Source organism: Pleurodeles waltl, chromosome 8 (genome assembly GCF_031143425.1).
Source record: "Pleurodeles waltl isolate 20211129_DDA chromosome 8, aPleWal1.hap1.20221129, whole genome shotgun sequence".
Taxonomy (NCBI): domain Eukaryota; kingdom Metazoa; phylum Chordata; class Amphibia; order Caudata; family Salamandridae; genus Pleurodeles; species Pleurodeles waltl.
The window spans coordinates 810798477-810824647 of record NC_090447.1 but is presented as its reverse complement, the minus strand read 5'-3'; the positions used below and the strand labels follow the sequence as shown (position 1 = coordinate 810824647).

At 45.0% G+C, this 26171-nt stretch overlaps 1 protein-coding gene across 2 annotated transcripts in view; it reads left to right on the top strand.

Moving 5' to 3' along the window:
* PCCA (propionyl-CoA carboxylase subunit alpha) overlaps positions 1 to 26171 on the top strand; it is a 2021650-nt gene that overhangs the window by 1344931 nt on the left and 650548 nt on the right. The window contains exon 20 of one of the 2 annotated variants that reach the window (XM_069205071.1): positions 892 to 1174. The exons of the other annotated variant lie outside the window; for it this stretch is intronic. Within the exon in view, the coding sequence (XP_069061172.1) occupies positions 892 to 945 (54 nt within the window). The 3' untranslated portion in view covers positions 946 to 1174. Of the gene's footprint in view, positions 1 to 891; positions 1175 to 26171 lie in introns of those variants that run through there. 2 annotated transcript variants of the gene reach the window in all.

The window sequence follows — 26171 nt, the reverse complement described above, 5'->3', positions numbered from 1 at the left end:
AATTTTCCTGCCAGACTTGCCCCCAGAAGTGAGGCTTCGTCCTGTGGATTGGGGGGGCATCTCCACTAGCCAGAGTACCCTTGGGCAGTGTAACAGGAGGCCTGAGCCTTTGAGGCTCACCACCAAGTGTTACATTTCCTGCTGTGGGGAGGTGCGAAGCACGTCCAACCAGAGCAGCCTTTGTTTCTGACTTCAGAGAGCACAAAGGTCTTCATCCCATGGGGTCAGAAACTCGTCTTTTAGTGGCAGGCTGGCACAGACCTCCTCCAAGGGATCTTCAGGCACCAAATAGCCCCTGCCTCTAGCACTTTATCCTTGCAAGGACAGTCTTCCCTCCGCTGGTCCAGCGCCGTGAGAGTCCTCTCCAGGCGTGCTGATTGGGCCTCACTGTGCCTGCTGCCAGTAGGTTGCAAGTGGGGCCTGCGACTGCTTCTGCAGGCTCGCCCGATGGCCGAGGGTCAGCCCGGACTCCCATTTATGGGTCGAGTCCCCTGGACCTTGCTGGTCCTCTTCAGCTCTGCAACTCTTCATTTTCTCCAACTTGCATTTTCCAAGGCTTGTTGGTGGTCCTCCTGACCACTGACTGCGACCCGGTGGCCGACCTGGGACATCTGCATGGCTCCAAGTGTGGAATCACGTTCTCCTGGATCCATTTGGACCTAGTAGACCCTGTGATACACAATGAAAATACAGGCCTGTTTCTGTTGAACACATTAAAATGTTGAATTAACTAGGCCTTGAAGAAATGTCTATTGTACTTGAAACGCATTATGTTGCAAGGCTTGCTAAACTGATGGCCATCATGAGACACCACCGCATGCTAGCTTGCGAAATCCTCACTGCTAAAAGTACTAACGTATGCACTTATGGTTCCTCTTTCTCCACATATAGATGTATCACAAGACATTTGATTCAGAGGACATTGTGCAAGCTTCCTGTCCATGATTCTAACCCTTATATGGAACATCACGTGTGCTATATAGAAACATTTAATCATACGACATTATCAAGAACCAATGAAAATGTATTCAAATGTCTGCGGTTTAATGCTATAAAAGATCATGCATTACTTCTTTGGGCAGACTGTTCGAGCTGGATTTTGCTCGCTCAAGTCTCCGTGTACACGTATTTCTTATTGTGTCTTATTAGTTCTTATTAAAAGTAATCTAAAGAAGAGCGGCTGGTCTCGTTTTGTTTCCTGAATTGTCTGGATCTGGAATACTCTGACTGGGCTTCGATAACTTGGCTTCGACACAAGGACTCCTCTGCAGCTCCTGGGCTCTACAGCTGATATTCTTCCCTCGTCGACCTGGTTATTCATCTGCAGAAGGGTGGGTAGTGGCTCCTGCCCCTCTTTGGACAATCCTGTGTTGATGGACTGAGTCTCCTTCTTTTTCAGGTACTCCTCTTCCAGAAACCTCTGTTGGGTTCCACCAAACTGGTCCTGGTCTTGCTATCTGCCACTTTCCCAGTCCCCTTGTTAGTCTTTGGGAAGACCAGGTACTTACCTCTACGCTCCTGGTCGCTGGGGGTCATCTAGGTACTTACCTTTGGGGGTTCTAAGTTCTCCCAGCTCCCTTCTAACTACTCCACATCCTTGGTTGGGGGACTTCACTTCATATTCCACTATTTTAGTACATAATTTGGCCCCCTATAGGACCCTAACTATTTTCCAATACTTTTTGCCAATGCTTGTTTCTTTATGCTAATTCCTTATAACTACTGTGTGTGTGTGTGTGTGTGTGTGTATATATATATATATATATATAGTGTGTACTTACCTCCAGTTGGCGGCTGCCTATAAATGATCTAGTTCAGTGTTACTATAATAAGGAACCTTTATTTTTGCAACACTGTGGTTTCTTTCAGGTGTGATAAGTTGCTGTGTAAATGCTGTGGTACTGCAACTGCTTTACATTCCACCTAGTTAAGTCTTGGCTGCTCACCACAGCTGCCACTAGAGAGCCCTGGCTTCCTAGACACAGTCTCCATTCACTGATCGGGGATACCTTGACCTGGTATAAGGTGATAATACCATAGATGTCCATCACACACCAGGCCAGTTTCCTACATGCGGAAGACGCCACGACAGCATAATCTTATATTTTCAGTGGCCCTGCCTTATTACCATACACATGCAAGCTGTATAGTCAACTATTTGGCTGTTTTTATTAAACAATTTGCTGTTTAAAATAAAGTGACTTTCCATGCAAATGGCATCAAATAAATAAAGAATAAAATAAAGAAGCCATATTACTAACGTGTATTACGAGCCAGAAAAGACACCTATAGTTTCTGGTAATATTTACAAGCCACTCTGGCTTGGGTTCCAATGTTTATTGTGGACCAAAGCCCCTCGATGGATTTATTGGACCATAATACAGTTACCCAGTATGTATCGTATTTCACCGTAGAGTTTACAATTAATCTAATTTGGTAAATCTTCAAAATTGCCTCTGCTCATGTCCCTTTCTGTGCTTTTTGTTGCCTGATTAAAAAGGTTCAAGACCTCAGTTTCCGTACGGTTAATATATGGTAGAAATGTAGCTGCTGAGCCTTGCATAGCTTCACTGGCGCCCTAGCTGGCAATGAATAAAGGATAATGAACTCTCCGCACAGGTGAACGCATAAAGGATCTTGTTATCTTAATTGCAGTCATGTTTCTTATGAAATCACAAAGTTAGCATTTTTCTTGCCAGCACTGTTCGTAGGGAAAATCACTGCAAGGAAAAAATGTATGAACCGCATGCTGTGAAAATGGCAATTGGCACAGACTACTTGGTGCGTAATTCAGCCTTTTTACAAATTCATCCGCGGCCATCAACTAATCTGTTATCTCTACAGGCGCGCAATATATTTGCCTTTATGTATATGGTCGTGCTACTTCAAACAGCCTTCATCAGCGACATGCTGTTGGCTTCATCAGCTGTGAATTTGTAAAGATGTTCATTAGCTTATTATCTTTATTCTGCGCCGAGCTTTAGGGCGGCCGTTGATCTGTTCAGTGGTAAAATTAAAGATGGGGCCTTGAAATTATCCTTTGTTCAAAGCAGTGGCACTTACGTTAACGGCTACAATCATCAAAACTACTTTGTTCACTTGACTAAATGCATGGATTTTAACAGCCCCTGGGTAAAGGCACGGCATTCCGTTCACAATGCTCATACGTTAATCACTTGTATGGCAGCTTGGGATCCAGTTGATGTCTCCTGTGCTTCGAATGTGTTCCGCGGCAGGTTCTCTTACCCACAGTCGGCGCATGCCTCCTTTCTTACCCCGCTCCGTTTTTTTGCAATAAAGAAGTGAGATGAGTACTCCGAGTGAGTTGACTACCACTGCCGGGCACTCGGAGACAGAAGCAGCCCTATTTAATGCCTTTAAACAGTGGGCCGAACTGCAGATGCATATGCACTCGGTCTTCGTCCATTTCTTAGTCACACTGTTCTGCCCTATCCCCTTTCTCCTCTGCCGGCCCCAGGTATGGGTCCACCCCTTGGTGTAAGGCGTCTGCAATTACTACTCACTCAACATTTCTCTATGATTAAAGGGGCTCATCTAAAGCTTGGCAGGCAGTATTCCATCCATTAGGGTTGTGGAGGACCTTACGTCCGCCCCCCTGACGGCCTACAATATGCCAGGTGTAAAGTTCACAGATAAAAGAGGGAAATCTCTGTAACTTGAAATGAACTGCTGCTGTTGTGGTTCCTAGCAAGGTACAAATCTTTGGTGGACAACAGCCATATGTTTTGACAGACATCCACCAAAGTTTTTGTTTTTCAAAAACAAGCTCCAAAAGTGGGAGTGTTATTGAAAAAACACAAAACTAATGAATCCCCCGCACCCAGGAAGTTTTTGTCTGTGGAGGTCATTGTATTTTTTCTGTCCCTCATTTCCAGGTTGTGACTGGTCTTGACTGACAGAAAAAAAGAACCCCACATTAATCACTAATTTTTCCTCTGAAGGACACTACTCTGCCGAGCCGTCAAAGGAAACTTTCAGTCAAGGCAACCTGCAGTGGCTCTATGGACTGAAAGCTGGCAGTCCTCCTGACCCTAAATAGGGCAGGTGACCTGACAGTTTGGTGAACAGGGTTTGTGGCAGAGCCCCCTATTTGCCAAACCATAAATCAGCCCCTAAGTGTTCTCATTGTCAATATGACTGCTAGGTTTTTTAAAAGTGAGCGAGCATACAGAGTTAAATGGAGCATACTACAATGTAAATTTTCACTGGCACTGTATGCTTGATCTGATAGAAACTTCTAGTTGCAGATTCCTTACCTTAGAATTTCCCCCAGGCGTCAGACTGGATCCAGAGTTTTTTCTTTGAGCAGTACCCTTGCATGGTGTCAGGTGGTGTCAGTCGACTCTGCATTCGTCATTGGTGTCGTGGTCACCGCGATAATGTTGCGGTCGTATAAAGTGTCGCCAAGCCTTGCTGACGTCAGTTCTTTTCTTTCCGCGCCAGCCTATGCACAGATCTGGAGAATGGCTACCCTCAGTCGCCTTTTGACTGACTTTTTGACTTTTGAAGGAGTATTTTTGACCCACTCGGTGCGTTGAGATGTCTTCCTGCAAGACCGGATTCAAACAGTGTTCCTCCTGTCACCGCATGATGTTGGTGACAGAGCCGCACCTCGTGTGCTTGTGGTGTCTGGAGCGAGACCTGAAGACCCGGCTCTGCATCTCTCCTGGTCTCGTTTGAGAGGAAGCTCACAAGACCTCTTGCAGAGCCGTCACCACTTGTCCTCGTCCCACTCCAAATCATCAGGACATTCGGGTCACAAGAAGAAGTTGTTGAAGAAGGACAAATCTTCTTCAAATTCACCGCTTGGACGATGTGACACAGGAGGAGCATTAACACTCTAAGCCTCAGTCCTCGAAGCCTGCTTCTAGGTCGGCTCCCCACTTCCCTGAGTTTCCGGGAGCCAGAGCCACCCTGAGTTTTACGAGGCCATGCGCCTCATGTTTGGACTCGAGTGCTTTAAAGACTCCCAGGCTACAGCTGGGTCCCTTGAACTAGCAGCTGCTCCTCGCACAACACCCACCCCCCCAAATCTGCTTTTTGTCCCATTCGTGGCTATGGAAGGGGCACTCAACCCCATCCATTTCCCTCCAGCCACCGTGCTGCGCATGCTGCCAGCCTCTGCGTGGCCGCGGGATTGACCATCCCCGTGGGTCACATAGCCAGAGGTTGGCCCAGTCCAACTCCCAACCCCCGCAGCCTCCAAAGATTCCTAGTCCTTCGCTCGTTCACAGACCAGTCGGAGGGAGGATTCGCCATCACCTCTCCCACTGGGAATGCATCACGATGGACAGATGGGTTTTGCAGATTGTCGTTAGGGGCTACTCCCTCCCCTTCAAGACAACCCATCCGGCTATGCCACTATCCTACGATCAAATGACAGAGGATCACTTGGCACTTCTCCATGAGGAAGTTATGTCCCTCTTGGCCATATGGCTATATGGAGGGTCCGTGTGCCAGAAGTAGGTTGTGGTAGTTATTCCAACTACTTATTGGTGTCCAAGAAGGACAAGGGCCTCCGTCCTATCCTAGACCTCCGGTCCCGCAATCTCCTCCTCAGAAAGGAGAAGTTCAGAATGCTCACTCTGGCTCAGTTTCTATCAGTCCTGGACGCTGGAGATTGGATGGTAGTGCTGGACTTGCAGGATGCCTACTTTCACATTCTCGTCCTGCCTGTTCAAAGACGTTACTTTTGGTTTGTGGTAGGTCACAAGCTCTTTGAGTTTACTGTGCTCCCCTTTGGCCTTACCAGTGCCCCTCGGATGTTCACAAAAATGATGGCAGTGGTTGCAGTTCATCTGCGCCGGCTAGGGGTTTCATTCTTCCCCTACCTCAACGACTAGCTGTTGAAGGTGGGCTTGCCCCAGACTATCGTCTCCCACCTCCAGACTATGACGGACCTCCTGAATTTGCTAGGGTTCACTATAAACATGCTGAAGAAACACCCGACTCCCTCTCAGGCTCTCCCTTTATTGGAGCAGTTCTGGACGCAGTGCAGTTTCGGGCCTATCCTCCTGGGTGGCGATTCCAGGATATTCAGGTTACGATACTGATGTTTCAGCCTCTGTCTTTTGTTTCAGTGAGAATGACTGAGGCTGCTGGGCCTCATGGACCACTGTATCCTACTGGTCACGTATGTCAGATGGCATATGCGGGCTCTGCGGTGGGACCTGAAGTTCCAGTGGGTGCAGCATGAAGAGAATCTCTCCGACATGGTCCAGATCTCAAAAGGAACTGCACAAGATCTGCAGTGGTGGATTTCGAACCATGCTTGGGTCAAAGGCAGATCCCGATCCCTTCCCCAGCCAGATCTTTCAGTAGTGATAAGTGCATCACTCCTGGGGTGGCCACATGGGAGAAGCGGAGATCAGAGGCATCTGGTCTCTGGTGGAGTCCGGGCTCCATATAAACCTTCTGGAGCTCAGGGCGATCAGGTTTGTATTGAAAGTATTCCTTCCTTCTCTCAGAGGGAAAGTGGTGCAGTTGTTCACGGGCAACACCACCTCCGTGTAGTACTGCAACAAGCAGGGCGGGTGGGGTCGTGGACCTTTTTGTGAAGAGGCCGTGTATCTCTGGACGTGGCTTGGATGTCAGGGCATATTCCTGGTGGTTCAACATCTGGTAGGCTCTCTGAAAACCAGAGCAGAAAACTCAGCCATCGATGCATGGTCGATCATAAATAGTATCTCCATGCGGAGATGGCTCAAGGTGTCTTTCAGCATGGGGGGAACCTTGGTTAGATCTGTTCACTTCCACAGAGAATGCACAGTGTCAGCTGTTTTGCTTGTTGGAATTTCCAAGGTGGCACTCGCTCGGCTACACTTTTCATCTCGAGTAGAACTCGGGCCTCCTATACGCCTTTCTGCCAATACCACTTCTGCCCAGAGTTTTCAAGAATATCAAGAGCGACTGGGCCCAAATAATTCTTGTAGCTCCAGACTGGGCACGAAGAGTTTGGTATCCCGAGCTTCTGAGCATGGCCTTCGATATTCCACTCAGACTGCCTTTTCGGGAGGAACTTCTGTCGTGGCAGCAGGCAACTTTCGCCATTTTACCCAAAGTCTGTAATGTTATCTTGGCAGCCATGTGTCCCTCCACCAAAGCTGTATATGCCTGTCATTGGAATAAATTTGTGGCATGGTGGATCAACAAGTCTGTTGATCCCCTTTCTGCACCTCTGTCTGAAGGTCTTTTGTGTACACTCTTTTGCCCAGCAATCTGTCTGCCATCTGTCCTTTCCTCAGACTACCTGATCAATACTTCTTGTTTAAATCTCCCATTGTTGGGAGATTCCTCAAAGGTCTTAAACACATGTTTCCGCCTTCCCCATTCATAATGCCCCAGTGGGATTTGAACCTGGTACTCACTTTCCCCATGTGTGCTCCTTTGGATCCTCTTCATAACTGTCTACTTCGGCTTCTCACTTTAAAAACAGCCTTTCTTGTAGCCATCACCTCTGCCCGTAGAGTGAATGAGCTGCAAGCTTTTTCTTTGAAGCCATCCTTCATCTCTGTCCATCCTGCCAAAGTGGTGCTTCGTACCAGGGCCTCTTTCCAATCTAAAGTGGTCACGCCCTTCCGTGTAGGCCAATCTATCACCTTGCCTACTTTTTATGCACTCCCTCATCCTTCTTGTGTAGAGGAGAGACTCCACTGTCTGGATAAAAAAAGAGCGCTGGCATGCTACCTTTTCAGGGCCCTAGTTCTGGCGCACCAGTCTCCATGTTCTTCATGGCTCCACACTTCTGGTGTAGAAAGTCGTGTAAAGAAACTGACGCCAGCATCCCAGGGTGGCTCCTATATACAACTGTGATATCATCACCACGACCACAATGCCAACGACGGCCACTGAGTCGACCGATGCCAACTGACGGCACACAATCTCCGGATCCAGTCTAACGCCTGTGGAAGTTCTACAGTAAGGAATCTGTAGCTAGAATATGTCTCTACCAGATCATTTGTTACCAAAGGTAAGTAACTTGTTTGTTATCACTGTTCGTCTGTTCTTTTTCATGCATTTCTTATAAGCCTTCTGTTTTTTTTTTAGAAATACTGTGTAGTATCTCTGTTCATGGTCATAGGTGGTAGATAAGAAGTTGGCTGTGTTGGGCTTAAAATGAGGATCACATGAAAATGGATAATAGGACTTTGAAACAGTGACAACTGCAAGCATGTTTTAAGGTGCCCTAAGTTGGTTGCTCCGTTTGACAGCAATACCCTAACCTTTGAGGAGAGTGTTGGTGTTATTTGTTTTTATAAAATGTCAATGGTTGTTTGTTTTCGAAGTTCTTGGAGCTTGATAAAGGGTTGTCTTAACTAACCACAGCTGTTATAGCAACATTGGTGACATACTGTAGACAGTCCTTCAATGGGCTGAAAGGTGGTTGATGAGTTGAAATGTAAAGTGCAAGCCTGCACTTCAAGTACATGTTACTTTTCCCAGCAAAATTGGAGACTTTAGGTGCAAGAGTCTCAGTTTCTACCAGTCGCTCATAATAGTAATAAATATTAGAGAAGAAACTATGAGTGACAGCAAATGAAAATAAGAATCTGAATGAAGAGGTAACAGATTCCTTATTTTGCTTTTGAGAGAGGGACAGTTACAGTGCCATTCTGAGCCAGTCACAATGTGGGAAAAATGTGTGTGGACCTCAACTGCATCTGCACGTTCTCCTTCCTATCTAGCCTACATACTAGCAAGGTTTATGATCTGATTGTCCTTAACACACACATTGTATTGACTAGACATCTTATAACTCACATCTCGCTATGTGGGACATTTATGGTAACAAATCATATAGTAGTAAAGTGTTTTGCTTTTCATTAACGACCGAGCTGAAGCACTCATGCACTGACAAAAATCTCTGGAATGCACTTCTTAGTCCAAAGGAGACATTTATTATTTCATTACGCAAGGATCCTAAAAGGAGATTAGCAATATACACAGCAAATATATGTATCTATATTATAGTGCAAAGCAAATAATGAATTAAAAATGCATAACCCTAGGGCCTGTCAGGTGCTTCATCTTTCTCCTGCCAGCAAACCGATGATCCTGTTCGACTGCGAGAAAGAGAGATCTCTACCCTCACAGGAAATACATCAAGCATCTGACGTCTAGAATCCTGATCGAGGTCTCTGAATCTCCTACTGTCGCCCTGGGTCTCTTTTATATCTTAAAAAACCGAGGAAGGAGCTTTCTGGAAAAAAAACCCTCCTGCTGCGCAAGAAGTATTCAAATATGCTGGCTGGTTTAGGTAAACTTGAAAATAACACGTTGGGATTTGGCCACAATCCAAAGACGTCAAGTCAAAACAAAGCTGTTGCCTGCCGTCTGAGTACATTCTTATCAGCCAAAGCCCTTGGTAAGAAGAAGTACGAAAGCAAGACAGAATGCACAGTGTACAACATGGAAATTACTTGCAGCTTTTAACATGGCATTGTCTGATGCGAAGATAAAGTCAATAGGCAGAATGAAGCTAAGGCTAAACTGAATACAAAATGGAGTCTGTAACTGGTGAACACTGGACAGCTAAGCCAGTTGCAAAGTGGTGCAACACGAAGTCAGTGGTCAAAACACAACATTTCACTACATAAGGGAAGTCACAAACACAATTTATAAACAGTATTTCTTGCGCAGACTGTTAGACATACAGGGAGTGCAGAATTATTAGGCAAGTTGTATTTTTGAGGATTAATTTTATTATTGAACAACAACCATGTTCTCAATGAACCCAAAAAACTCATTAATATCAAAGCTGAATATTTTTGGAAGTAGTTTTTAGTTTGTTTTTAGTTTTAGCTATGTTAGGGGGATATCTGTGTGTGCAGGTGACTATTACTGTGCATAATTATTAGGCAACTTAACAAAAAATATATATATACCCATTTCAATTATTTATTATTACCAGTGAAACCAATATAACATCTCAACATTCACAAATATACATTTCTGACATTCAAAAACAAAACAAAAACAAATCAGTGACCAATATAGCCACCTTTCTTTGCAAGGACACTCAAAAGCCTGCCATCCATGGATGCTGTCAGTGTTTTGATCTGTTCACCATCAACATTGCGTGCAGCAGCAACCACAGCCTCCCAGACACTGTTCAGAGAGGTGTACTGTTTTCCCTCCTTGTAAATCTCACATTTGATGATGGACCACAGGTTCTCAATGGGGTTCAGATCAGGTGAACAAGGAGGCCATGTCATTAGATTTCCTTCTTTTATACCCTTTCTTGCCAGCCACGCTGTGGAGTAGTTGGACGCGAGTGATGGAGCATTGTCCTGCATGAAAATCATGTTTTTCTTGAAGGATGCAGACTTCTTCCTGTACCACTGCTTGAAGAAGGTGTCTTCCAGGAACTGGCAGTAGGACTGGGAGATGAGCTTGACTCCATCCTCAACCCGAAAAGGCCCCACAAGCTCATCTTTGATGATACCAGCCCAAACCAGTACTCCACCTCCACCTTGCTGGCGTCTGAGTCGGACTGGAGCTCTCTGCCCTTTACCAATCCAGCCACGGGCCCATCCATCTGGCCCATCAAGACTCACTCTCATTTCATCAGTCCATAAAACCTTAGAAAAATCAGTCTTGAGATATTTCTTGGCCCAGTCTTGACGTTTCAGCTTGTGTGTCTTGTTCAGTGGTGGTCGTCTTTCAGCCTTTCTTACCTTGGCCATGTCTCTGAGTATTGCACACCTTGTGCTTTTGGGCACTCCAGTGATGTTGCAGCTCTGAAATATGGCCAAACTGGTGGCAAGTGGCATCGTGGCAGCTGCACGCTTGACTTTTCTCAGTTCATGGGCAGTTATTTTGCGCCTTGGTTTTTCCACACGCTTCTTGCGACCCTGTTGACTATTTTGAATGAAACGCTTGATTGTTCGATGATCCCGCTTCAGAAGCTTTGCAATTTTAAGAGTGCTGCATCCCTCTGCAAGATATCTCACTATTTTTGACTTTTCTGAGCCTGTCAAGTCCTTCTTTTGACCCATTTTGCCAAAGGAAAGGAAGTTGCCTAATAATTATGCACACCTGATATAGGGTGTTGATGTCATTAGACCACACCCCTTCTCATTACAGAGATGCACATCACCTAATATGCTTAATTGGTAGTAGGCTTTCGAGCCTATACAGCTTGGAGTAAGACAACATGCATAAAGAGGATGATGTGGTCAAAATACTCATTTGCCTAATAATTCTGCACTCCCTGTAAGAAGAAACCTTATTTGTGAATAGAGGATTGAGGCACCCTCTCCTTTTAAGGAGTGACCTAGGAAAGAGACAAAGAAAGTTGAATGCACAAGCCGCCTTAAAGAACCCCTTTCCTGCTGAAAGCATTCATCTACTCACTGTTGCAGGGGACGATGGGCACAACATGTGTTCATATCTTTAAACTCTTGCTTTTGTTCTAGGGAGTGTATATATGTACCTCACAAAAATCGTTATTCGCGTAAAAAAAGGATCCTGGTCTGACTGTAGACTTAAAGAAATGTGATGAAAACTAACTGTAAACCAGTCATCCTCAAATTCTTACAGAGTAGTTCCTCCTCTGGAGGGCATCTGAGAAGAAGGTGTGCTAGGTAAACCAGCTGGACACTCGTTCGAAGGTAGAAAGACAAGTTGAAACTAACCTGAGAAAGCTGAACTCCTCCATGTACTTGAGGTTACTATTCCATGATGTTCCACAATTCATGATTCAAGACATACGTGCAGGTACCCCTCAGGAGATTATACCTGTGGCTTCTTAATTTCACCCTAATGCCAGCTGGCAGAATCACAGGATGTTTATACATTTCGAATTCGTCACCAACATGATTGAATCCATTTAACCTACTCAAAATACCAAGTAAACAGCCAGTCTTAGAAATCTCCCTGGCATCATGAGGGAGTGGGTAGTGGCTGAAAATGGAAAGGACAAAGGCCAGACTTCGACAACAGCCTAGTCACCATTGAACTTCTAGAGTCAAACAAAATAGTTCTTTAAAGTGTTTTTTCAACTTTAAGGAGAGTGGGTTGGGTTTAAACACTAACTCACAGGAAATGTTAGAAAAGAAAAGGTTGACCAACCAGCAACCCTCCAATTTGGAGGTGTCCCCCTGATGCACTAAAAAATACAATTTTCAAGCTTCAAAAAGTGTTGATGAATTCAGTCATTTATTAAAAAACCAAAGAAGTCTTAGAGTTTTGTGATTTATGCAGTAATGAAAAACACCATAAAAAATGTAATCTCAAATACTTGTGTTCATCAAAATTGAGTTCCCTTGAACTCAAAACTTTAAATATGTTTCAAGTCGTACGAAACAACAGCCCAACGCATTTCGGGCAAAGCCCTTCATCGGGTGAAAACATCCGGTAAGTGGTATAAATGAAAAAAAGTAGGGCGCTAAAGCGCTGCCTCTACACTAAATGGTTAGTCACACCACTGTGCTTAAAGATAAACTAATTCACTCTGGTTATCGAGTGCAGCATGATTCATTGTAAACGAAACATGCATAGTGCACCCACACACCAAAAGTAGAAAAATCATGATAGAATATAATTTAAACACATCATAAAATGAAAGATGTTGTGAACATACTTAAACAACTATAAAGATCTGAAGACCACGATAAATGTACCTCAAGAAAATTAACTTAAACATACACACAACATGCAGGTTATGAAAGTGCACCTAGTATATCCAAAATGAAAAATGTGCAAATAATTATGGGAAAAGAACTTCCCGAAATTCGTGGCCATATAATTCTTACGCGACCTGGCGTGTACCACAGTCGGTTCATAAATCAGGTGAAGAAATGGAGATAAACGAAGGACCATGATATAAACCTAGAAATGTTGACGCCATCTTGCGATGGCAAACATAAATGATGAACCGATTGTGTGAAGTAATAAAAATAGACGCAAGACAGAAATATAAACCCAAGAGTGTGAACTAGATCTTGGAATGGCAAACGTAAATATCTCAACCAGGCCACAAAATAAAACAAAAAAGTGACCAATCCAAATCAGATGATGAAATTAGAAAAAAAAAGAAAAATCACGGTCACTCATACAAATTGAACATGCAATATACCTAAAAAAAAAAAAAACTGCACTAAAAACAAAATGTTCAATGTAACACTATTTACAAATAAAGATCAACCACGTATCGATTGGCAACAATGACACTGAGAATCACATAACATACAATCATATCAAAACATTAGAGGACAGGACTATAAACAAAATGTTCAATGTTACAATAATTACAAATGGAAAGATACAAGTGCTTTATAATCAACAAATTAGTAAATAACAAAAAACAGCTAAACTCAATGCTATAATTTATCCCTTCGGGTTTAAGGGTTTCATTTTTTAATCCAAAATACTTCCTGTCTAAGTAAGTTTTTGCTGTTATTATTATCCTCCATAATCGGGACGAATTCCAGTACAAGAAATCTGAGTTGACTGACATTATGAAAAAAGTGTGTTGAAATGTACAGCAATGCTTGATTTTTCATCTTTATTTCTGATGTTACTTTAATGTTCAAAAATTCTTGTTTTGATCCTCCATCCAGTTTTACCAACATACGCCAGACCACATGGAGATTTCAATAAGTACACAACATGCTTGGTATCACGTGTAGCTGACGTGTATAACTTAATGGGTGTCCCTTGAGTAGGGTGCCTCATAACAGTGCCTTTGATAATGGTATTACAACAGCTGTAGTTAAAGCATGCTAGTGTGCCTTTGTATTGAGCATCATCCCTATGAGTAGTTTATCCAATAAATCTTTTAAGTTAGAACTGTGTTTGTAGCAAACAAAGGAGGAGTGGTAAAAAATCCCTTTGAATTCATGTTCTAACTGTAACATAGGCCAATGTTTTAATATGATTCTTCCAAACACAGAACGTTTAGTAGAAAACTTGCATACAAGCACTATTCTATTAATTTTTAATTACTTCAGCTGTGGTTTAAGTAGGGCTACTGTCCCAATGTTACTCACCCTATCAACAGCGGTAGATATGATAGCATAAAAATAACCTTGTTGTTTAAACTTGTTCACTAGTGTGTTTATGCCATCCATAAGACTCTCTTCCTCAGAGCAAATTCTTCTAATTCTGAGCAATTGAGAAAAAGGAAAATTATGTTTTAATGAAGTCCGGTAAACTATGGAAATGTAACAAATTGTTACGATCAGTTGCCTTAACATGTAAGCAGGTACCCAAATGTGAGCCTTTATTAATCACCACAATATCAAGAAATGTAATCTGTTGCTAATTGATAGCCTAAGTAAAAGTAATGTGTTCATCAACCAGGCTGAGTAAGGTAATAGCCATTGTAAGTTCAGATTTAGTGCCCAGCCATATAAGAAAGATGTCATCAATGTAACACCAATACGTACATAAATGTTCCTGCCATATGGGATTGTTAAGAATACTATCCAATTAAAATATATACATAATCAAATTTTCGTAACAAGGAGCTGCGCAATAGCCCATAGATGTCCCATTAGTTTGTAAATAGTAGTCACCATTCCAAGTAAAATGAAACAGCGTAAAATGCAGCAGTTCAAGTAAGAAAACTTTAAAATCCTCATGTATGCTAGACCCAATCAAAAACGATTCAACTGCCTCAATACCAAGATTATTTGGAATAGAGGTATACAAAGATTTTACATCCAAAGTACATAAAATTGAATTAACATTTTCCTCAAGATGAATGTCAGAGATCTTGTTAAAAAAAATCAGTGGTGTCTCTTATATAAGTACTCATTTTTCTGGCTAGCTGTTTCAAATGTCGATCTAAATATTTACCAATAGGTTATTGTATTGAGTTCAGAGTAGTTACTATAGGCCTTGTAGTGAATCCATTCTTGTTTTAATGTAAAGCAGGAGTTGGCTTAGCTTTCTGGCTTGCAGACCAGTGCCCCCGTCACCCAGTGACTTTTACCCTACTTACCCTGTTTTAGCACAATTATTTATTTATATCTTCCCAAGATGGCTGCATTGCTTTTAGTTAGTACAATGTTTTAGTTTCCTGCTATCAGTGCCACTCTGCTAAGGCGTCGCTATCAGTGCCAGAGACAGATGAGATGTAGGTATTCACATTAGGGTCTTTCCCACTTTGTGCTTTTGAGGGAATTGTTTATGTAATTGCTGCCCCAAGCATGTCTTGTTATCTATTGTTTGGGAACAGACCTACATCAGGGGCCTGAGCAGATCTGTTTAAATGCACCTCACATAGACAGATAGTCAAAGGGATTCCTACCAGATGCCCTCAACGCTATCCATGCTGCATGTCGCCTTGATGCTGACCCAGTCTTCGTGCCCCTACGGAATCTGAGCTAGAGACCTCATTCCAAGGTGATGAGGGTTGGGGGGCTCTTCTCATGGGCATTTCATTGGCAGATTAGGTTTAACACACCTAGCTCTATTTAGGTTAGAGATCAGGTTCATCATGCTAGGGTATAAGGACATATTTCCTATTTCATATCTCATGTCATTTTATGTTATTGCAAGATGGTGGGGGTCTTTGTATTAATGACTCTCGTGTTCACCATTCTGTTTTTTGAATTATTCATTATTATCCTTCTCATTGCAGCCCATCCAACTTATCGTAGATTGCAGTTTTGTTAATAAAACTTATTGAAAACTTTACTGCATCCCCTTCATTGCCTGTGTTTGAGATGTGTTCATGTGAGAAAGGGGTAATCTCTGTTTAACCACGACACTAGCTGAGATGTCGCACGCTTGAGTCATGTGTAAAGGCTGACACAAATCAACTTTTACTGTTTGGGTTTTTGGTGAGGTGCTGCTTGTGAGCCGGGAGGGTTGGGACGACAGTTGCGACTTGTTGTAGGATTGGCATAGTTATTTACAAACATAAGTACTGTCATCCTTAAAGCAGCAGTCTTGCCTAGAGCAAGAGTTAAACTAGGACAGCCTAAATGGCTGGTTACGTGGATATTTGTGTATCTTAGGTAGCATGTAAACGTAAGGAACTTTAGTAAAACTTTGAACATGATAGTTTTTAATCAATCTCTGTCATAGTTCCTATATCTAAAGCCTTATTCAAAATGCTCAAAAGAATTTTAACAAACTCAGTGGTTGGATTAAATTCCTTTTTTTGGTATAGAGTGGTGTCACTAACATGTAAATCCACACTCTGAGTAAAAACTCCTATTTAAGATTACCAAAGCCCCTCTGTTATCTGTGTTACAAAATTTGATCTCAGGGTTGTTGGCAATTTGATGAATCATATTCCTGTCTTTCATAGTGAAATTTGAACGTTTAGTGAATTTTGTCTTGAAAACATCTTGAAATTCCTTCTTTACCACTATTCCAAAAGAGCCCAAAACTGTATGACTAACTGATGCCATAAATGTACTTTGGTTTCCTAACCCAAGCAGCATATTTTCATTCTTAAAAGTGTTTTTTTTCAGCAGCTTTCTAAAAAAAACATAATCTTAAAATTTCTCATGAACTTAAACGGGCTAATTTCACAGTCTAATTCATTGGGATGGTAAATGGGTACAAAAGAAGTGCCTTTCTGCAACGTTTTAATTTGAATGGGTGTTAGATATTGTTTAGAAATGTTGAAAAAACAGGTTTTCTGGTTTTAGGTTTTTGTGACTTCCGGTAGTCATCCTCAGATCTTTTGTAGTTAACTGACCTTTGATGCGCCTTTCCTTGGAAGATTAGAGGTAGGGCAGTAGTTGTGCCCCTGAGTTCTCAACCTTGTGGAGTCTGCACAGGAGATATTCAGCTGCAGCAAGACAGAGTTCTTTATCCTAGTCAGACTGGGCAAGTATTAGGGTAACTGTGGCAGAAACGCAATGAGAAAATCCAAGAAAAGGGAGAGATGGATAATGGCAGTAAGAATTGACTGTCTGGTTTACTTGGGGTTTAAGGGTGTGGATAGCTGTCAGTGTAACTGGAATGTTTTTCACAAGGCTAGCAGGTTTTGACTGGGGCTGATCTTCAGTGCCTCCAAAGACTTGCATGTTAATTTCTCAATTTTGCTGCTATTGCGCTTCACAGGGGTTCTGTTCATTCAGTTTGGTTAGTGATGAAGTAAGATCCCAACATTGAGGAAGTTGTGAGATAGTTTTTTTACGCTTACTTTTAGCCGCAGATCCCTCACATTAGAATACTCCCCAGGCTGGATCCAAAAACTTTTCTATAGCAACTCTCCCATGAGCCTCTGGGTGGTACTGTGCAGCTCTGTGTTAGCTCCGTACCACCCTTGAGATGACAGAGTGGAGCAGCATAATACGCCACTCCTGTGCACTATCAGTTCATTTCTTTCAGTGCCTTCTGATGCGGATCTGGAGCTCTATTCTCATTTTCGTCAGCCTTGCAACAACTTCAAAATGTAATACTGTGTGCTAGGAAATGGTGTCCCCTCCTAAAGCAACAGGTTTACAACCATGCCATGACTGTAGGGAGCAGACGTTGATCACAGACCAGCACGAGGTGTCTCTCTAGGGTTTGGGCTTGTAACATGACTCAAAGTTGTGTAACAAATCTGCGACCTCACACATTCAAAGGCAATCCGGAACCAAGAAGCACAACTCGGTGTAGCTAAACATAAGAAGTCATGGTTAGCGTGTAAATCTCAATCCAAGGCACGGGCCCAGACTTGAGCTTGCTCTTTAGGCAGTTCCTCCAAGAAGACTACTTGACTGTTGAAGTCCTCAGATAAGCCAAATAAGCGGACAAAAAAAAGTGAAGCAGGACTCAATCCCATCTCACCATTCTGTATCCAAAGAGAAGGCGCAGGAGCTTCAAAAAGCAGTCGCTCTTTCTCTAGGCCACTGGTCACAGAGGGAATTTCCTAACTGATTTCTGTGTGCCCCATGTTTCTCAGGCCTTCAACGTCTCTGCAGCAGTTTGATGCCTTCAAGGAGGCCATACTGCAGAATTTTGGCAATCTTCTGGCTCCGCCTGGCCTTTGTGCCTCAAGATGTGTTGGTCCCTCAGACATCGGTGCCAGAGGAGGATCGACAACCTATCATGATGTCTAACTCAGACGATTTTATCTCTCAATAGACTGTGGCTGCACTCTGATCCTGACTTGGCCCAGCCAATGCTCAATCCCTGTGACTCATACACAGTACCTTTATGTGCACAGGCACTGCACAAACTTTTTGTTTCAAACTCTGAGTCCGCCATATGGCGCCCATAATTGGGGTGATGGGGACACGTTTGCCCCACCCAAAGATGAGGAAATCTGGTGTGTAGACCTGCAAGTAGCCAGTGAGCTGGATACCTCACCCAATACTGAGTTGATTACACCCTAGACCAGCAACTGAGGAAAGTGCATTCCTTTGCCACAGTCTTCAGGAGAGCTACTGAAGATCTTTACCTCTGTCTCCCTACTGTGGAGGTAAAAATGAATTTGCTCACTGAGGTTTTGCAGTCTGGTCAGGCACTGACTGAACCTCTTCTGACATTCAGTGAGACCCTAACGGACACTCTCTTGAGCACTTGGGCTCAACGATGTTCTGGCATTCCGATCAATCGCCATGTCGCACGTTGCCTTATACCTGGTATACTAGACCCCTTGCATCCAGCTTGCTGACCATGTCAGACAGCACATGCAAGCTCTTGAGTGGGATTTGAGGACTCAATGGGCCTAGCTACAGGGGAATCTCTAAGATTCTACCTAGGTTTTGAAGGAGACTGCAAAAGATAAACTTATATAAACAGGGGAGAGAGTTTGGTCACCATGTCATACATCCTCCCAAGTCTCATAGTTAAAAAAAAAATAATAATAAAGTGTGATGTTTAATTGGTTAGGTTTGTTTGTGGTAAGCCATCTAAAAAAATGGCTTATTTGGGTATAATCCCTGACTACAAAGCATCCCTTGGTAGGATGCAGGGATCTTCCCCCTCAGAAGTGGCATGCTTAAACATTAAGTCCTGCTCCTCATTGGATGCAGGGATGCAATACTGAATTGGCATCCTAATGGAATTCTTTATGTAGATTTTTTTAACCTAACTTCAACGGGTGGAGTCCGTGTGGTGAACTTCCCTCATTCAAGATCTTCTCTACAATGCAGAGGAATAATCAAGGGAGATTGGGCCAATGTGAAGTATACATTTGAAAATTGGCTGTTGAAACCCCTGGGAAGCAATTTTAATAACAGTTGTGTTCTATGGTAAGGCTAAAAACAAAAAGCGGCCTCTGGATCTAATTTTCCTTAAAGTCTCATCTATGTTGACATATTTCTTGTCCTGTGCCCAGCAGGGTCCGTGGCATTGCTCAGGACCAAAAATAAGTCCTGAACTCTAATGAATAGTGGAACAGTTTTAACGTCCTCACATTCTTCATTATTTAGTGCAAACAGCAGCTCACAATGTAGTTTCAATGTACAGCATAGGCCAAACCGAACTAATCATGGCTTTCTTGGGTTCGTGAGCATGGTCACATCTGGATGGAGAATTTTTTCCCACTGATTGAACCGGTATTCCCTAAATTCTGGGTTGTTGAGGCACTGAAGGAGTTGCAAATTCCGTCCACTGGTATCAGACGTGGGCTTGCAACAAGGAATGTTTGTGCCTCAACCCAAGATTAACCCATGTAGAAGTTGAGAGGAGCACTTCGAGCGACTTGTGCCCCAAATGACACGGTTGGTGGTATTCCTGCTGTTGTTCTTCCACTAAGACAAGTATTCCTTTTGCCGGTCCAAATTTTGTTCTTGGCGTACTGTGCACACTGTTGATCCTTTGCAGTGCAAATTCCATAGCTGTATCTATGAGTAAGGAGTGCCTAAAGGTAGACACAGTTAAGGGGTAAATTGACGATTTATTAACTTTTTCTTTGTTCTACAAGTTTTTTTTTTTATTCAAACTGCTGGTATTTCAACTTTTTTTAATTGGTCATCAGAACGCTTTTTCACTAAAGGTTTCAAATCTCCCCAGCAGGGTCACTGTGTTCTTGATGGGTGTGGTTTTGAAGCTTATTAATTCCTACCCCATTAAATATACACCACTTTTTCCCAGCTGTTGCTTTGGCTCACAAACTTGGGGAGCTAAAATCCGTGTGTGCAAAACCTCTGTATAATTTGTTTGTATCAGATTAGGGTTTTTTGTATAGAAGGCTTTAATTTTTGCAGGGGTGGTTTGCGGAGTTCCACGTGAAACAAAATTAATCTGCCCACATTGTTCTCCACCCTCACCCCCCTTTCTGATTCTCCGAAGTTAGTGGAATATGGATCCTGTACTTTTTTTCTCGCTAACACAAAGGACTAGCGCTGGTGGGTTTTCTGGGGCCAGAAAGGGAAGTGGTCTCTCCAAGGAAAACATTTCTTGATGGACTGTTCTTAGTGTAACCCTCTTGTAAAACTTGGCCAAGAGGGACCAGTGTGCTTGCTTTACAGCCGTCTCTGCTTAGAGAGAGTATTACTTTTTTTAATGTCAGGCAGCAACTGGACCTCAATTCGTTCTTTACCAGAGCACTATTATTGATGGCGGGAATTAGATCGATTTTGGTTGTGCAGTTAAAACTACTGTAGATATTCAGGAGCTATACTTGTGACCCATAGATCCACGTCCAAAGGGAGGCAACGGCTAAGGGATATATCTTTATAGGAGGTATCTGCAAGAACAAGTATCCATTAGAAGAGTAGGGTATTTCTGTATTCATGTTTTTTAGTGGACACATCTGGCTGATTTATTACGCTGCCACCCACCCCTTTACTTCTTAGAGATTGGAATTTTTTCGAGAATTTATTTTGTTTGTTTTGGTCTGTCTTGCTTTTTCTTATTTGCTTAGCTTGACTGTAGCTGGTGTTTAGAAGCAACTTGTTTCCTGGGCTTCAGGAGGTACTTCTACAGAGACTATATCTCACTTCCAGTGACACCAGTCCCTCTCTGCAGACAGAGCCATCTAACGCCACAAGTCTCTCATATTTGAAGTCTGGTATGTTTTTTTTTTTATGAAACAGGTCTGCTATATGGTTCTGATGGATACAACTACCTGTGGATTCCTCACCTCATGAATACTCCCATGGCGCCAGCATTCGACGGAAATCTTCTTACTAGTCTCTGCACGAGGACGTCACTCTAGCCCACGCGACGCCGTCTGACGTCATACAGGCAATAAGAGGTCCTCGACGACGTGCGGACGTCAGTTCCCTTTTTTCCGTGCATTCGAAACGGTTATCTTCGAGGGAGCAACTGTTACTCTTGCGGTTACAGTGTATATCTTGCTGCGTAGTCTTTCGCTGTGGAAATAATGTCGCAGAGGAAGTCTGGATTTAAGCCTTGTCGTGAGTGTGGAGGCAAGATGTCGGTGACGGATCCTCATTCCGATTGCCTTTGGTGTTTGAGCTCCGACCACGACGTCTCGACTTGTGATTCATGTCAGCACATGAATCCAAAGGCCCTCAAGGAACGTGAGGCGAAGCTGTTTATGGCCAAGTCAAAGGGGAAACATCACAAGAAGTCTTCTTCCCCAAGACATCGGCGTCATCGAGACTCCCGGCGCCGTAGAGAATCTCGGCGTCATTCAAAGGAGACTCGCTCCAGGTCTCCGGATCGGCGCCGAAGGACATGGGAGGTCAGTCCCACGGTTACGCCGCATCCTTCGACGCCGTTGCCCTCTCCGGCGTCTCCAACTTCACCTGGACAGGCGTCGGTGATTGAGGTATTGGAGCCTCAAGTGTTTTCTCCGGCGCAGACGCTGAGGCCGGCGTCGGGGTCGCCTCCGAGACAGGCACCCCAGTATCCGGCTTTTCCCACCCCTGGAGCCGATAGTTCCGCATTCTTGAATGCGATGTATGCCATCTTCCAACAGATGGCTCCAGGGGGTGCTCCGGCTGGGCCTTTGGCCTTTTCTTTGGGTGATCCTGCGAATCTTCGGCCGGCACCCTTTATGCCCTTTCTCCCGTTTGGGAACGTGGGCTCGGCGCCACTGTCGGCGCCGGTGGCCGCTCCGGTGGCTTCAGAAGGATTGGCCCCGGGGATTTCCATCCCGTCGACGTTGGGATTTCGGCCTGTGACTCCGGTGGGTCCATCTGCGGCAGTTGCTCTTCCGTCGGCGCCGAAGTTACCTGTGGCGCCGGATGCGGCGTCGGTGGCTTCTGAAGATCGGCGCCGATCTTCGACTTCGGCGGAGGCATTGTCGACTCCGCGTATTGAGCAACGACTTCATTCAAGGAGACGTGCTCTCCGTGTATTAGAAGAGCAGGAGTACCAACGAGCCCTAGAGGAAGGAGAGCTAGAGGACTCGGGTGATGGGCTGCGTGGACTGGAGTCGGCCAGTGGGCTGGACACTTCCCCTGAGTGGGACCTTTCGTCCCCGGGGGAATATACTGAGGAGGCTGCTTCCTTTCATGCAGTGGTACGGAAGGCAGCTAGTTTTTTGGACCTGCCTTTGCCGGTGGTGGAGGCAAAACAAAACCTTTTGACAGAGGTGTTACATCCGGCCTCAGCCGCGGCGGAGCCTCTGTTACCATTTAATGACGCTCTGCTGGATCCGGTGTTAGAGGTGTGGAAGAGGCCGGCATCTTCCCCAGCAGCTCACAGAGCCGTGGCCAGGAGGTATCGGACGGCTCCAACTGACCCTGGTTTCCTATCTAGGCACCCTACGCCGGAGAGCTTGGTGGTGCAGGCCTCCTGTTCGTCCAAGTCAGCGCCTGGTTCTTTTCCGACGGTGCCTGGGGACAGAGATTCAAAGAAGCTAGAGGCGCAGTCGAAGAAGATTTTTTCATCCTGCAGTCTGGCGTTAAAAGCCACCAATGCAACCTGTATCCTGGGGAGGTATATTCATGCTTTGATGGATGACATTTCCTCTTCGTTTACAGAGCTTCCCCAGGGTCTTTTGGATCTTGTCTCAAATGCCCAGGCTGCTGCGACCCAAATTATCCAGACGGGACTGGATACCACCGACTCGGTAGCCAGGGCAATGGGTACAACTGTGGTGGCAAGGAGACAGGCCTGGCTCCGTAACTCGGGCTTTTCGGCAGATGTACAGTCCACATTGTTGGATCTCCCGTTTGATGGGGACAAACTGTTTGGAGCTAAGGCTGATTCGGCCTTGGAACGTTTTAAAGAAAGCAGGGCCACGGCTAAGTCGTTAGGGCTCCAAGCTCCTTCTTCCACGGCCTCTTCCAGATTCTTCAGGAGGTTTCGTGGATTTGGGCGTGGCTCTTCCTCCTCTTCCTTTCGGGGGAGATATCAGCAACCTGCTTCTTCCCATCCCTATAGATCTTTCAGGGGGAGAGGTAGGGTCCGCACCAGAGGAGCCTCTCAGCAGCACTCTGCCTCTTCCTCATCCTCTGGCGGGGTGCAGCAGGGGAAGCAGCCTTAGGCTTCCACCATTTCCCACTCACTCCTCTCCTGTAGGGGGAAGATTACAGCATTTTCTCAGCAAATGGAAGACTGTTACATCGGACACTTGGGTTCTCAGTGTTGTGGGAAAAGGCTACACCCTTCCCTTTCGGGAGTTCCCGCCCCTCATCCCGCCCCGCCCTTCGTATTGTTCAGAAGAACACCTCCTGTTGCTAGAACAGGAGAGGTGCAAGTCCTCCTTTCAAAGGGCGCGGTGGAGTTGGTCCCGGAGCAGGAAAGGGGTCGAGGAGTTTACTCAAGGTATTTCCTGATTCCCAAGAAGGATGGTCGTTTGAGACCAATTCTGGACCTGAGGATCTTGAATTGGTTCCTCAAGCAGGAAAAGTTCAAGATGCTGACCCTAGCACAGGTGCTTTTGGCGTTGAACATGGAAGACTGGATGGTGTCTGTCGACTTGCAGGATGCTTATTTTCATATCCCGATACTCAAGTCACACAGGAAGTATCTCCGGTTTGTGGTGGGATCGCAACACTATCAGTTTGCGGTCCTTCCGTTTGGTCTTACTTCAGCACCTCGAGTCTTCACGAAGGTGATGTCGGTGGTTGCGGCAGAACTCAGAAGGAAGGGGATAGCAGTATTCCCTTACTTGGACGACTGGTTGATCAAAGCCAAGTCCCCGGAGCTTGTGTCGCATCATCTGCAGTCAACAACCCAGTTGTTGTTCGACCTGGGTTTTTCGGTGAACGAGCCCAAATCTCACCTAGAGCCCTCTCAGCGCCTCCTGTTCATAGGGGCAGTACTGGATACAACATTGGGTCGGGCCTTTCCTCCGCCTCAGCGGATTCAAGATATTCAGGATTTGGTTCCAATGTTTCGAAATGGAGCGGTAGTTCCAGTCCTCAAGGTCCTTCGTCTGCTCGGTCTTTTTGCCTCCTGCATTCTGTTGGTCACGCATGCTCGCTGGCACATGAGGGCTCTTCAGTGGTGCCTCCGAAGGCAGTGGTCTCAACTCAGAGGGGATCTAGAGGGTACTGTCAAGATCTCCAGAGATGCTGCTGTGGATTTGAAGTGGTGGATTGCAAGCAACAATCTTTCACAAGGAAAGCCGTTCCAGCAGTCGCCACCAGTGACCACAGTCATAACGGATGCTTCCACTCTAGGGTGGGGAGCTCATCTGGGGGATCTGGAGATCAAAGGTCTTTGGTCTCCAGAGGAACAGATGTTTCACATCAATCTGTTAGAGTTACGGGCTGTACGTCTGGCTCTCAAGGCCTTCCTCCCTTCCCTTCGTGGTCAGTCGGTACAGGTCCTAACGGACAATACTACCACGATGTGGTACATAAACAAGCAGGGAGGAGTGGGGTCGTACCTTCTCTGCAGAGAAGCTCTTCGACTATGGTCCTGGGCAAAGGACCATCGGATTTGCTTGATAGCAAACCATCTGGCCGGAGTTTTGAACGTGCGTGCGGACAGTCTCAGTCGCCACTTCTCGGCAGACCACGAGTGGCGTCTCCATCCAGATCAAGTCCGTTTAATCTTCCAGAGGTGGGGGTTTCCTCGGGTAGATCTGTTCGCCATTCGAGAGAACGCGCATTGTCCGTTGTTCTGCAGCCTTCAGTATCCGATGCAGGGAGCGTTGGGGGACGCGTTTCAAATAACCTGGTGCGGCCAGTTGCTTTACGCGTTTCCTCCCATACCCTTGATTCCTCGAGTATTGAGGAAGATTCGCCAAGACCGGGCTCTAGTAATCTTAATAGCTCCGGATTGGCCAAGGAGGGTGTGGTACTCCGACCTTCTCCAACTCTCAATGTGCCCGCCGCTCCGTCTCCCTTTCAGGGCAGACCTCCTCTCGCAGTCGCAGGGGCAGGTTCTACACCCCAACCTCCAGAGTCTGCACCTACATGCCTGGAGATTGAACGGGGCAACCTGAGTTCCTTCTCTCTCCCGCCTGAGGTAGTGGATGTTATATTAGCGGCCAGGCGACACTCCACTAAATCTATCTACGCTAATAGGTGGTCTAAATTTGTTGCGTGGTGTGGAGAGAGGCAGATTGATCCTTTGCATGCTCATCTATCGGACGTTTTGTCTTTTGCTCTATCTCTGGCGCAGAAAGGTTGTGCAGTGGCTACCATTAAGGGTTATTTATCGGCCTTGTCAGCCTTCATATGTCTTCCAGACCAACCATCTTTATTTAAATCCCCTATTGTTATCAGATTCTTGAAAGGTCTTCTAAATCAATATCCTTCAAAGCCATTCATTATGCCGCAATGGGATTTGTCCTTGGTCCTGACTTTCCTTATGGGGTCCCCTTTTGAACCTATGCATTCTTGCCCCTTGAGGTATTTGGTTTTAAAAACAGTCTTCCTGATAGCTATAACATCAGCAAGGAGAGTGAGTGAGTTGCAGGCCTTATCAGTAAAGCCCCCTTATACAACTTTTTATGGGGATAAGGTGGTGTTGAGGACCAAGGCTGCTTTCCTCCCGAAGGTTGTTTCACCCTTCCATTTGGCTCAGGCAATTACTTTGTCCACGTTCTATCCTCCGCCTCATCCTTCCAAAGAGGAAGAAAGACTGCACCGTCTGGATCCAAAGAGAGCGTTGAGCTTCTTTATTGATAGAACAAAGGATTTCAGGCTGGAGTATCAGCTGTTTATTGGATACGTGGGCAAGAGGAGAGGAAAGGCAGTCCACAAGAGAACACTATCCAGGTGGGTTGTTCTTTGCATTAAAATATGTTACTCTTTGGCAAAGAAGGATCCTCCTGAGGGCATTAGAGCTCATTCCACCAGAGCTAAGTCGGCCACTTCGGCCTTGGCCAGGGGTGTTCCTGTGGTCGACATCTGCAAGGCCGCAACTTGGTCGTC